We start from the raw sequence: 12,712 nt of genomic DNA, 5'->3' as shown, positions 1-12,712 counted from the left end.
ATTCTTTTGAGAAAAGTACAGCAAAATCTAGGAAAACCTGACAATATTAAGAACCACAAACTGAAGCCAGTATAAAAAATGAACCAAAATAAAAAGTCATATATTTGGAAGCAAAGAAGACAGTACAGTGTGAGCCCACTATAGCATGTTCTGTTATAACACGAATTCGGATATAACATGGTCGTGGCTCCTGAAATTTTATATCATGTATTTTTCTCACACATGGAAAGAAAAAAAAATTCTTTCTGAAAAGTAGGAAAAAAAAGTAAAACGTTTATTATCATTTTGGGGAAGAGATCGCGCATGAATAATACAAGACGATCAAGGAGTGGCTCCTTAAATTTTATATGTATTTCTTTTGTATATGAAAAAAAGTTTTTCTTCTTAAAAGTATGAAAAATAAAGTGTAAAATGTTTATTCTAGGATTGCGTAGGGCTTCACCAATGTCGCAAACTGTGATTTTATTTTCCTTATTGGTGGCAAAATATACCATCTGGCGATTTATTTTTTCATTGGTGATTGGTTTGGAGTGGAGAAATTCAGAGGTCCCCTGAAATGAAGCCATGTAAAATGCACTGAAATTTATCTATGGTTACATAAACAATTTGTCCATATTGACTAACCATCTTAACAGTGCATTGCTATATCAAATCCGCTTATCTTGACATCTAGCATGAGTACTGTATGTTGTCAGATATCTGCTATTTTTGTTGTTGTTGGCATTTCTGGTTGCGAAGATTAACTGGACAAGGCATTATCTCGTACTCTATCTTTTGTCAGATTTTCGGCCGCTAGCTAGTAATTAATATATTTACATAGACTGACATTTGTGTGTGGATGGTATGTATAATTCCTCTTCTTTCCACTCAGAATTAAATCCTTCAGAACTCCCACATGTTTTGCATGAATCCTTGTCATCAGACCAGAACACCTGCGTCTCTATCACCTAGTGACCCTTTGTTAAACTGAGTGGAAGGCAGCTTCACTCCGCAACCAAAAAAAAAAATCTTCTTGGTTTATTCAATAGGCAGGGAGGAACTGTAACTACGATTGACCAAACGATGGCCAATTCCTTTTTTTAAAAATGTACCCAGATAAAATAGTTTGCTAAAATTTCAAAGAAAATATTACCTTTGAAGCACTGACTATTATGAAAACATACTAAGCAAATGAAAAAATCAGTCTCAATCATGCAATACAATTATTTGATGTTGACGCCACAATAAGAAACGGGCATTTGTTTGGTTCTCTAAAGCTGGCTTTTAGCAGTGACTTCAATAACACATGCATATTTTATCAAGAAAAGCTGACTACAATCTTCAATAAAAACAAAGAACTTTTCTTCAAAGAAGTCAGTACCAAACTTAAATAAAAGCAATGGAATCTGATGGATTTTTGCAATTTCCAACGTGACTGGAACAGGTTTACTGTGCCATGAAAGTTTCCTTTTTGCGTGAAAAAGTTTGTGCGTACGAATGCTACCAACATTGGCTTAAAACGCAAACTAATTTTTACTGACTTGGGTCATACTGAAAAGTAAATGTGCTTCATCATTTGTTACGTGATTGTGCTATGTTTATCTACTGAATTCAAACCTATATGACCTATGAAAAAATTATTAAATATTTTAAATCTGTGTGGACTTTTTTGATGAAATTACTTGTATTGTGGATTCAATGTATGTAATGAGATTTGCGGGTGAGTACATGGTGTTTATACTCTATTCATGCTATACATAAGACATATATATAAACAGTATACACGTATATGTACCAATCCATGGTTCTCTAAATAATGTAAAATATTATATATGTCTTATCTGTTTTCACTACAGGTGTATTTCCCATTTAATATGCATCGATTTAAGATGGTAACTGTGCCAATGAAGCATGTATTTTACTGCCTGCATTTATTACCTACCCCCCCCATCCATAAATTTGTTGGGGTACATGCAGCATTTTCTTCAGCTAACTGACCTGGTTGCTTATAACACAGTTTGGTCTATAACACGGTCAGGTTCTATGGTTCCCAACTACTGTGTTATTGTGGGGTCACACTGTATATGGTAAATAAATGGTTTTGTCCATTTTTTCTCAAGTTCCACTGTATTAAATATTGCCATATCATGACTTCATCAAACCATATAAAATCTCCAGGTAAGTACACAACAACCACATTCAGATGCTGGTAAGGTAATGCAGAATTGCATATTATGCCAGCAGATCAGAATCTATCTGTTTTGTTCTACTGATTACTCCTAACAAACTACAGAGACCCAGATCTTCTCACAAATTATGTGATGGGAGATCTGGGTATGTGCAGTTTGTAACTAGGCCCAAATTATACAGGGTAATATATAGTATTTTAACCTTTAAGAATTGGATGCAAACCCTTTTCTTTAAAAATTTTCAGTTTAACCTATGTGTTGATAAAACATGTAACATATGGACAAAAACGTATTGCAAAAATATATCATTAACATCATAAACAATCATGCAAAAGCATAATACACAAAAATTGGAATACAAATATAAACAGTACTGTAAGACACAATAAATAATTATGGAAAAATTTAAATTAATATTGTAGATTAAATGATGTCATGGTTGATGTGAACTGCACACTGGCAGTGTTCATTTTGATTTTTGTATCATGCCTTCTTGATATGTATTCTGACATCTTGGTAAATTTAACTACATTAATATACAATTGTTATAACATGGTGATTTTTCACAACTTTCGGTAAAATGTTTTGCATCAACAGAAAAGTACTGTTAAAGAACCAAGTTATGAATCCAAGCTTTAGCACCAACTTTTGTTCCTTAAGACAAAGCTGATGAGTTTGTGGAGAATAGCTGATGGTTTCTTTGATGGGAACTTTGGAAAGAATCATTGTTCTGAGTGAGGTGATGAACTCAGTGGTATGGCATGGTTTATGGGGTTCAATGCCATTTTTCAGCATGTGACAGACTACATATGGCAGCAAGTATATTTGGTGGTGGAAACTACTGGCAAACTTTTTTACAAACCCAAACTGGTTGAGAGGAGACTTGAAGTTAGGTCTCCTGTGCCAGTGATCTGTAAAGGTGAGCACCTTAGACCACTTGGCCACTCCCTGATGAACTCACTGACAGCCATTCAGAATTAAACATCAGCTAAGAAATATCAAATAATCTAACAAGTAGTTTATAGAACCTCATATCTCACTTGCATCCATATGTTAATGAATTCCAACCACAACCATATGGCAAATGACTCCCAAAACATTCATCACAAAAGCTTCAACCAAAACTTAAACAATGAGGCCATTACAACTACCACAATGACCCACAAAAAGTGATATCATTTCTCACAAAGCTAACACAGGTGAGACACAAATATGAAAGGTTACTCAAACACAATGCAACAGGTTTTGCTCCAACTAAAACCGTCATGAACTTATGCAGTATTACAACATTATTTATGAGTGGAAGTAAATGACATACTTTAAGAAAAACAGAAGCAAAATTATTGAGAGAAATAAACATGTACAAGTACATGACACATAAAGGAACTGACCAAAACCATAAAAATGTACCCTTATCAGGTGGATATATGTAATAAAACATGCACCTTTTACATCCAAGGTATAAACCTAAAAATATAGTCAAGCTGACTCTATATTAAGTATCTGAAACTTACGGAGGTGAAACACAGGTAGGGCTGGAAACAAATCCTGATGTTGTATGTAACAAATGAATAGAGCTATCTCGGCACCATACAAGAATGTACACAGCAATCTTGGTGGGGTAGGGAGGATATTCATTGTCTTCCTGAGGACATATGCTGGGGTCCAGAAAAGTCATCTGGCTGATGGCAGATGAATCTGTTACATTCACAACCCCTCTCTGTATACCTGAAGAGAATAATTAGGATGTTAATATCTGATGTGAATTTTCACTATTTTTACATTTTCTCTACTTATTCTAATCGCCATGACTAGATGGGAACTAAATTAAAGATAAAAGCACAGTCTGCATTATAATCAGGCAGAATATAAAGGATATTCTTGTTCTGACTTGATTTGATTCTTGAAAACTTGGTCTCTAATAAAAGACCACATAGACATTTATGTAAATCATCATATCTATCAAATACTTAATTTCAACATAATTACCAACATAAAATTCTGACAAACGACTAGAGAGTATTTTAAATGTTAAAACAAAGAAAATTTTCTCCTTGGTCTGGTTTTTTAGCAAAACATTTCATTTTTGCAAAAAGCATAACATTTCAAGTACTTTCATATTAAATTCCATGCTCACTGAAGGTTGATAATTTTAGAATATTCATTCATTTGAAATTCTTCTTTGATCTTTTTCTTGCTGTATCAATTCTGGATAATAGATAATATACAATTAAACCGACAACTTACAAATTGCTCAAATCAATCAATTAATTACCACCTATTTCAAACTATTATGGCTTACTGACCAACCTTGTAGTGGAATATGTTCAATTAATTAGGTATTTACACCAAAAAGCATGCTGAACTGCATTGGTCCAACATACTAGCCATTTTCATTACCAAGAAGTTCAAATTAATTTTTGTACATTCATTCATTTCATCTGCATGTAATTTAAGAATAAACTTTTGAAAAATACATTGTTTAGTGATAGCTTTCTAATCAAAAGACCAATTGTTGAAACTGTCATATTAATGACTACTTGGAGCTGTCCTTGTGCTGGTGACACGCAAATTACCTAAATATCTGTCCCAAACAATGACGTTGCCATTCTCCAGTCCAATGGCCAACAAAGAAGTGTCCTGTGAAACAGTGGTGGATGTAATTTTACACGTCATGGGCCACACAAGATCTGGTTTAAAATCTTGATCTGAAATATAATTAGATCACAAAATCTGAAAATTTTCATTCTAACAAAATTCGAAATTTGATATTTATGTTGGAAAATTGTTAAAATAGTCTGAAGAATATTGTTTATGCTAAATGGCATCAAAGTTATAACATATTCATACAGTTAATCAGAAAAATTACATTTTTAAAATGCTGAATTTACAATATTTAATCAAATTTTAAGAATCATAAATACAGTACAATAAGCATTTATTTAAACACTGCTAACTTTTACTAACTTTTATACATAAGAATTATTCCATTATTATTGCATCACTTAATATGCTCCACAAAAACCTACTTAACATTGTAATCATCATTATATGCTACTGTTTTATGCAATTACAGTGAATTCATATTGACTGACACTGTCAGAGTAATTTAAAAACAACCTTTCATACTGAATGATGCAATTACAGTGAATTCATATTGACTGACACAGAGTAATTTAAAAACAACCTTTCATACTGAATGATGCAATTATAGTGAATTCATATTGACTGACACAGAGTAATTTAAAAACAACCTTTCATACTGAATGATGCAATTACAGTGAATTCATATTGACTGACACAATCGGAGTAATTTAAAAACAACCTTTCATACTGAATGATGAAATTACAGAGAAATGAAAGCAACCTTTTCATTTCATACTGATTACAGTAATTTAAAGGCAACCTTGCATCCTGAATCATGCAATTACAGTGAATTAAAAGCAACCTTTTATACTGAATGATGTAATTACAGTGAATTAAAAGCAACCTTTCATACAGAATGATGCAATTTGAGTGAATTAAAAGCAACTTTTCACACTTAATGATGCAATTATTGAATTAAAAGCAATCTTTCATACTGAATGATGATGTAAGCATAACATTTAATTTGACCTACTCAAACAATCTGAAAGGAAATCAGAAAACAAAAGTCAAAGTATATGAATTCAAACTCTCTTCCAAGTGTTACAGTAAAAACTTTAACATGGCAAACAGTTTAAAATATTTATATCTGCAAAATCAAACAGTCATTTATTACAAAAGTAAACCTAAACATTCTTGCAACATTTAATTTTAAGCCTATAATTGATTCAAAAAGTTTAAAAGTTTTTCATCTGGGCAATGCATGGTAAAAGATGGCATTTCCTGATCTGCTGGCCATGGTCAGGCCGATTTCAGCATGTTCTTTTGGGGGAAAAAAATCTTCTCCCTAGACATCTGGCATGTAATTTATGGACCTAGTAAATGATCATGTAAACACTAACATAGGCACTAACGGACTACTAATCTGAACTCCTGTACATTCACCATGCAAATGTAATTAATTTGTCAAAGTATGAACCATATATACAGCAACTTGCCATATATACTCACTTATAAATTGGGTCCACTACCAAAGATAAATGTGCCAGCAGATCTGGGTCTTTGCTTGCTACGAGTAGTCAGTAGCACAAAAACACAGACCATGATCTGCGAGCAGATTATGCAATGGCAGATCAGTGTCTAAGTTGTTTGGAGTTTGAACCAACTTATAAGCAAATACATATGGTACTAATTAAAACAGAATACACTTTTATTGCCCAAGCAGTCAATGACATGCATATCCCCACACTTCGTGCATGCTAATTGTCCTTTATTTCACATCAACATCAACTATTTATGGTTTCATTCAAATATCCTATGTACATAAGTTAGGACAAATTTTTACATGAATTTTATTATTAAAAATGTTTCATCTTTGAGAAATTTACCCAAAACAAGAGAAACCATTATTTCAAGTCTTTACACCATTGAATTTGCACATACAAATTTAGTACAACCTTCCTAGATCTTTACGAGAAGAAATAACAATCTTATTTTACTGCTTGATTTCTCATAATATCCTTTTCTGAAAACTTTTCAAGAAGTTTAAAATACAAGAAGCCAAAGAAGGAATAACCTCTCTCACTGCCATCTGCTAACAGCCAAAGTGCACATTAGAAGCTGGCCAAGAAATCTGGATGAGTAGAATTCTCTCTGAATAATTTTTTTTCCAATGCTGTTGATTGTATATGCTATGAAAACAACTGCTTGAAGGTTTCTCCAATCTCCCCAGTATTACAGAACCTCTAAACCAGGAAGCCAGGATGCTTTTGGTCACAGCTGCTCAAATTCTATTTTTAAAATGAATTTGTTTATATTTTAAGATTTTTAGTAATGGTGGTAACATTGGACAGCAGATTCGCATAATTTATAACGATTTTAATGCCCTACATGAAAGGATTGTGTCAAAATTCATAAAAAAATGCTGATGAATGGAATTTAGAAAAAGTTATTTAAAAGATTTTATATTTATAGAAATGGCAGGTATATTGGAATGCAAATTGACATCATTTGTACAAACTTGTAAGACCTTAATGTTAGAATGTTTCCGTTACAATTCTCTGAAATCCTGCTAAGCACATGAAAAGAAGTCATTTAACAGTTTTTAATTTTAGTAATAGTAATTTAATAAAATCTGATACACAAAAAAGATAAAATGTTAATGTCTGTCCAGAATAATCACTTATTAAATCTACAAAGTTTCAATAACTTCCATACAGCAGCTATGTGAAGCAATGAATGGATGGACAGACAGACATACTGACAGACATACAAACTGATGCATGATGACACACACAGTCTCCCCATAGTGAAGTGCAGGGATAAAAGTTTCTTTGCCTCAAGGGTGTATCCAGCATATTTTTATACCAGTTTGATTTTAAGAATGAGTTTTTCATTTTTTTTAAATTTTCTAATTTTCTGTTCATCATTGAAAAGTGTACTACCGTTCAAGGTCCTTTGACTGAATCCCCCAAACCTCAATTTGATCCGCTAAACAACTTTTAAGTCAACCTATTATTTAATGTCTGCATTCCATATCTACTTTATTTGTTGGTTTGTACAAACATATTTTGAAATAAATGTTAAATGTTATTTTTTGTATTTTGTTAAAAGTATACATCACATTCAAAAGGGTCAATGGGGTTCAATGGAAAAATGTGCATTTTTGATAAAAAATCATTCTAGCAAGTCAGAACTCTTCATATTTTCCAGCCCTGAAAATGTGTTATATGTTTTCCCAAAATATTTCATCTGTACTTTTGTACTGTGATAGTATTACTCTACCTTTTGAAGTTTTCAGCAATGAATATTGCAGTAGATTAGTGCTTCCTGGCCACCACATGGCAACTGATACTGGACGGTCTAAAAATAAATTACCAGATTATATATTAAATTATTCCACATTTAAGTCAGCTTTAACTTCTTTGATATGAATGTTTTAAAACTGTTTTGATAAAAATATGCTCGGAAAATTCTGCATTGCTGTCACAACTTATGGGACCTGGACAGAGATCTAAAACCTTCAACCATTAAAATGGTCTTGGTGGAATATCTGAGGAAATTTATAAATACCACATACTGAAGGATAACCTAAATAAAATTACCAAATCAAGAGAGTCAAATAAGAACATTTTCCCAAAAATGTGGAAGTGAGAAAATTTGATAATGAAGAAATTTTCAATTCAACATATATGTTATCAAATTTAAACTTATTTTGAAAATCCTAGTCAATATTAATGTTTATAAACTATACAAACAATTTCAGTTATTCATGTATAAAAAACATGGATCCAAATTCCAGCGCTCTGACAATTTTGCTCAAAGATGAATCCATGAAACACAATTGCTTATGATTATCATTGGTTTTAAATCCAGAATTTAATCTAGTCTCATTAATCCCACCCAAATGGTTCCATTTGCCACAAAAGTACCATAAACGGTATATTACATGTCTATCAGGAAGTATATAGTATTATTATACTATTTCATGTACAATGTATTTATTTGGAGAGGGGTCAAACAAATTTGAATTATGTAATACTTACCTGCTACTTTTACAACATTTACCTTTTCCAGGATGCTGTTCCCCAGTACAAAATGTTCCCTTGTCCAATTACTAACTGGAGGCTCAGAATTGTAAAAAAAAACCAGAATCCTTGCCCGATTCCTTAGCCACATCAAGCATATGGAATACCTTCCTCTTTTGACTTGAAAAGAGACTACAAGACAACAGAGCCAGGTGGGAGGAGGGAATCTTTGTAATAGTAGCAGGTAAGTATTACATATTTAATATTTGTTTTAACCACCCCATTCCCCTTTAAAACAATATATTTTAATAGCAGTAATGTATTACCTGTTACTGTTGCATTGCTGAATTTACCAGCATGGTATGAGTGAGGCTGATGGCTGTTATGAACTGGTGGAAGGCTTGATAACATGCTATGATCTCATGATTGCACCCAGTGAGTAAATACTTTTACCCTGGTATGTGAAAGGTCAAAGGTCAAATGATTAAAAGGTGCATGTAGTATGAGAACATCAGAAGGCTGCTCTTATCAAAATAAGTACCAAAAAATGGTGATTGAAGTAGGCCCAAGATGCACCAGTAGTCATAATCTCATGGGCTTCAATTTTCATGAAAGAATGGTTCCTATTGGTGAGGGACTGATTTGCTCCCTTGATAGTGAGGACAATCCACATGGAAACGGTGGCTGCCAAAATATTAAAGGGACCCTTGAGAGTAGAAAGAGATGAGGAAGTCAAATAAAACATCAGATTGGGCAAAACAGCCAATCTTGAATATCTCCAGTACTGATATGACTGGGAATTTCAATTTGAACTGGAGTTACTGTAAATAGCTCATTTTAGCCATAAAGCCAGGTTGGCAAAGATGAAAAATTGAATCAATGATTAGGGTCTGACCCAATGGTGGTACTCCTAGGGAACTTGAGAGCGTCTGAGAGAAATGTTTTATAGCCCTTAACAGTAAAACAACATTTTCATGCCTCAAAATGGAAAGAGTCTGCAACTGCATTTAAAGGGGAACAGCTTAGATCTACACATTTCCAACTATAAAAGATTCTCCACTTTGTATCTTAAACTTTGGATGTAGATTGCCTCCAAGCCTAGGCAATATAGTTGGCAATATTGATTAAAAACTGGTCTTGATGCGGATTATTGTTTGTGATGAGCTAAACATGCAGGTCACTGTGTCGGAGAGATCCCCTGTACTGAGACAGCAAGTCCCTCCTCTATGGTAATCTCCTGGTTTTATCTGCCAACAGGTTGCATCAGTCATTGAATCATAACCAATGTGGCCACAGGGGGGCTATCAGAATGCACCAGGACACGGTGATCTTGACTTGGTAGAGAACCTGCAGAATCAATGTAAAAGGTGAAAAGGCCACTTCAGACAGAAAATAGTCATTGCCATACCCTCTGATCTGACAATGAAGAGACAAAAAAGGAGCCTGCTATTCAATCTTTTACTGTCCAATAATGGTCTCACTGTTCAAAAAGCTCATGTGCTACCAATGGATGCAGAGACCATTCTATGAGAACCAAACAGCAACATCTTAACAGGCTGTCTATCAGGATATTCCTTTGCCTGGAATATGGTCAACTCTCAGTAAGATCTCATCCATGATTGCTCATCAGAGTGGGATCCTGACTTTCACACAAAATGATGGTGCACGTGTACCTCCCTAACACCTGAGGTACAGTACTACATACTACTAAGGAGCTGTCTGAGACAGCCATATTACAACGAGGCTTTACAAGACTGTCACATCATTGTAGGGCTAGAACCATTGCCTGCATTTGTAGGTTGCTAATATTAAGGACTGCTTCTTCCTAAAACCAATGTCCCCAAAAATCCACCCCATTTAGATCCAGATGACCTCCCCATCCTGAACCAGATGCATCTGTGTATTTAAGAGTGAGTTCAGACTGTAAATTGGGAATCCAGTCAGAAACTGATCCCAATCTAACCACAGACTGGTTGCAATGAAAATCAAATCCCATAAAAAAACTGATAAAATAGCAGATCCTTGTTGGTTTCCAGTTTGCTAGAAGCAGGAATAGGAGAGGGTACAAGTAAAGTCCCCTGAGATGAACTAGATCCACAGGCATGTTCTGAGTTCATAGGAAAGAGAGGTCAAGGCAAACCTACAGCAAAATTTCATGGCGACAAGACCCACTATCAGAGACAGAATCTGAGCTGCAACACAAACCCACTCTTGTTTGGTGAGGAAATTCATACCCATATTTATTAAGTCCTAAGAAGAAATGAGGTATGACTTCTCAAGACTCTGTTGGTCAACAGTGACTAATCTGAGTCTAACCTCTGATTAGACCCAGATAATTAACTAGTGATCAACAGAAGGAAAGCTCCTTCAGTAGAGTACCTCTGAGGATGTTGTACATCAATCAGTCATTGAAATAGTAGAAAATGGGGATCCATAAGACTTCATGTGAACTGTTGTTGTCTCCATCATCCTGGTAAAGGCTCTGGGAAAGTGGAGGCAAAGGAGACTTTAAGAGAATAGACTGAAATGTCTCCTGGCCAAGACAAAACTGGAGGTACTTCCTGTGAGGTGATAAGATGTGGATGTAATAGTGCATATCCTGCAGACCTGTGGAGACTCTCAAGTCATAGGATGTTATGGTGTTTCTTGAAGCATTCTTCCAAAAGAAATTTGTTTAGGATAGAAACAAAAATGAATCTAAACTTTCTGCCTTTTTTCAATACCAAAGAGATTTGGCAATAGAAACCTGAAAATTGGTTACTGCGAGTGGGTGCAAGTCCATAAGATCAGCAACCTCTCTCCTTAAGAAGGGAGAGGAGTCCGCATACTCCTCTCTTGGCCACTTTAAATACCTCATCTAGCAAAAGACAGGCATCAGGAAATTTGAACTGGGGCTGTTTGTTAGTCTGCTGAGGCTGACCTTATTTGTAGACCTTTTGAGTAGGTCCCATGTTCATTCAGGGTGTAAATATTTTCTGGTCAGTTTCAATGGGCCTGGAGACACAGCCAGGGACCATTGTTGCTGGTTTCTCAAATCTTGTGATGCTACAGAGGAGTTGAGACTAACGAAGATCATATCTGCCTCGATTGGTGGAGCCCTGTGATCCAGAAAGATTAAGACATGTTTAGGGTGGTATCCCTCTTTGAGAAGAAAATAAGTTCCACTCAGAGTTCAATGAAGATGGGATGCACCTATCTTTCCATTATTGCTACAGTCTCCATCAAGTTCTGAAGGATCACTGGACATAATAATTCTTCCTTCAAGCAAATGAAGGAGGCGGCCAAAAGAGACCAGCATTGTAGGCAGATAAAGAGACAGATTGGCATAGTGCTGAAGCCGCAAGCTCCAAGGCCGTAACCAGGTGATGAGCCTCATTCCCTACCAATATACCAATTTGAGATGCACCATAATCTAGAGAGGGAGGCTTATGGTGCCAAGCAGGGGAATGAACCCAATGACTCAAGATTAGGACCAGCGGCCTAAGTATAGAAGGGTAGGCAGACCACCCCTTTTGTCCAGGCATACTCTTGGAATACTGATCCAATCCCCAGATGCCCATAGGCATTGAATGGTAATACAGGTATCAAGATGGCAGGGTATAGACCCAATCCATGTCCCCTGATGCATGATCAAAGCCTAGTGTCAGGCTGCTCAGTGGGCTTGGTCAGGTGACTGGTAAATCAGTGATCAGTTCTTGGTGACCGGTAGTTGAAGACTGTTAGGAGCTTGGTGATCTCCAAACTTTGTCTCCACCCGAAGGGATAGCTGACTTCCTGAAACCAGGAAGGGATCCAGACCTATTCTGAGAATGGAGAGGAACATCTTGTAATGATGATGAGGAAACTGGTCCTTTCCTCCCCCTTTACTTATGTGACAACTTTCCACCAAGTCCTACACTATATATATGACATCTATTATGCATTGTGCACTGG

The 12,712-nt window shown here is 35.3% G+C and overlaps 1 protein-coding gene across 7 annotated transcripts in view; it reads right to left on the bottom strand.

Moving 5' to 3' along the window:
• The window catches only part of LOC149801492 (WD repeat-containing protein 93-like), a 74,234-nt gene that overhangs the window by 22,160 nt on the left and 39,362 nt on the right, over positions 1-12,712 (bottom strand). For all 7 annotated transcript variants that reach the window (XM_089955659.1, XM_089955662.1, XM_089955658.1 and 4 more), the window contains 3 exons: positions 8,037-8,114; positions 4,745-4,876; positions 3,683-3,896 (listed from right to left, as the gene is read on the bottom strand). In XM_089955659.1, the coding sequence (XP_089811785.1) occupies positions 3,683-3,896; positions 4,745-4,876; positions 8,037-8,114 (424 nt within the window). The remainder of the gene's footprint in view (positions 1-3,682; positions 3,897-4,744; positions 4,877-8,036; positions 8,115-12,712) is intronic.

Source organism: Sinohyriopsis cumingii, chromosome 4, assembly GCF_028554795.1.
Source record: "Sinohyriopsis cumingii isolate HCF-2022 chromosome 4, ASM2855479v2, whole genome shotgun sequence".
In the NCBI taxonomy this organism is placed as follows: Eukaryota; Metazoa; Mollusca; class Bivalvia; order Unionida; family Unionidae; genus Sinohyriopsis; species Sinohyriopsis cumingii.
This window is presented reverse-complemented; position numbering and strand designations above follow the sequence as displayed.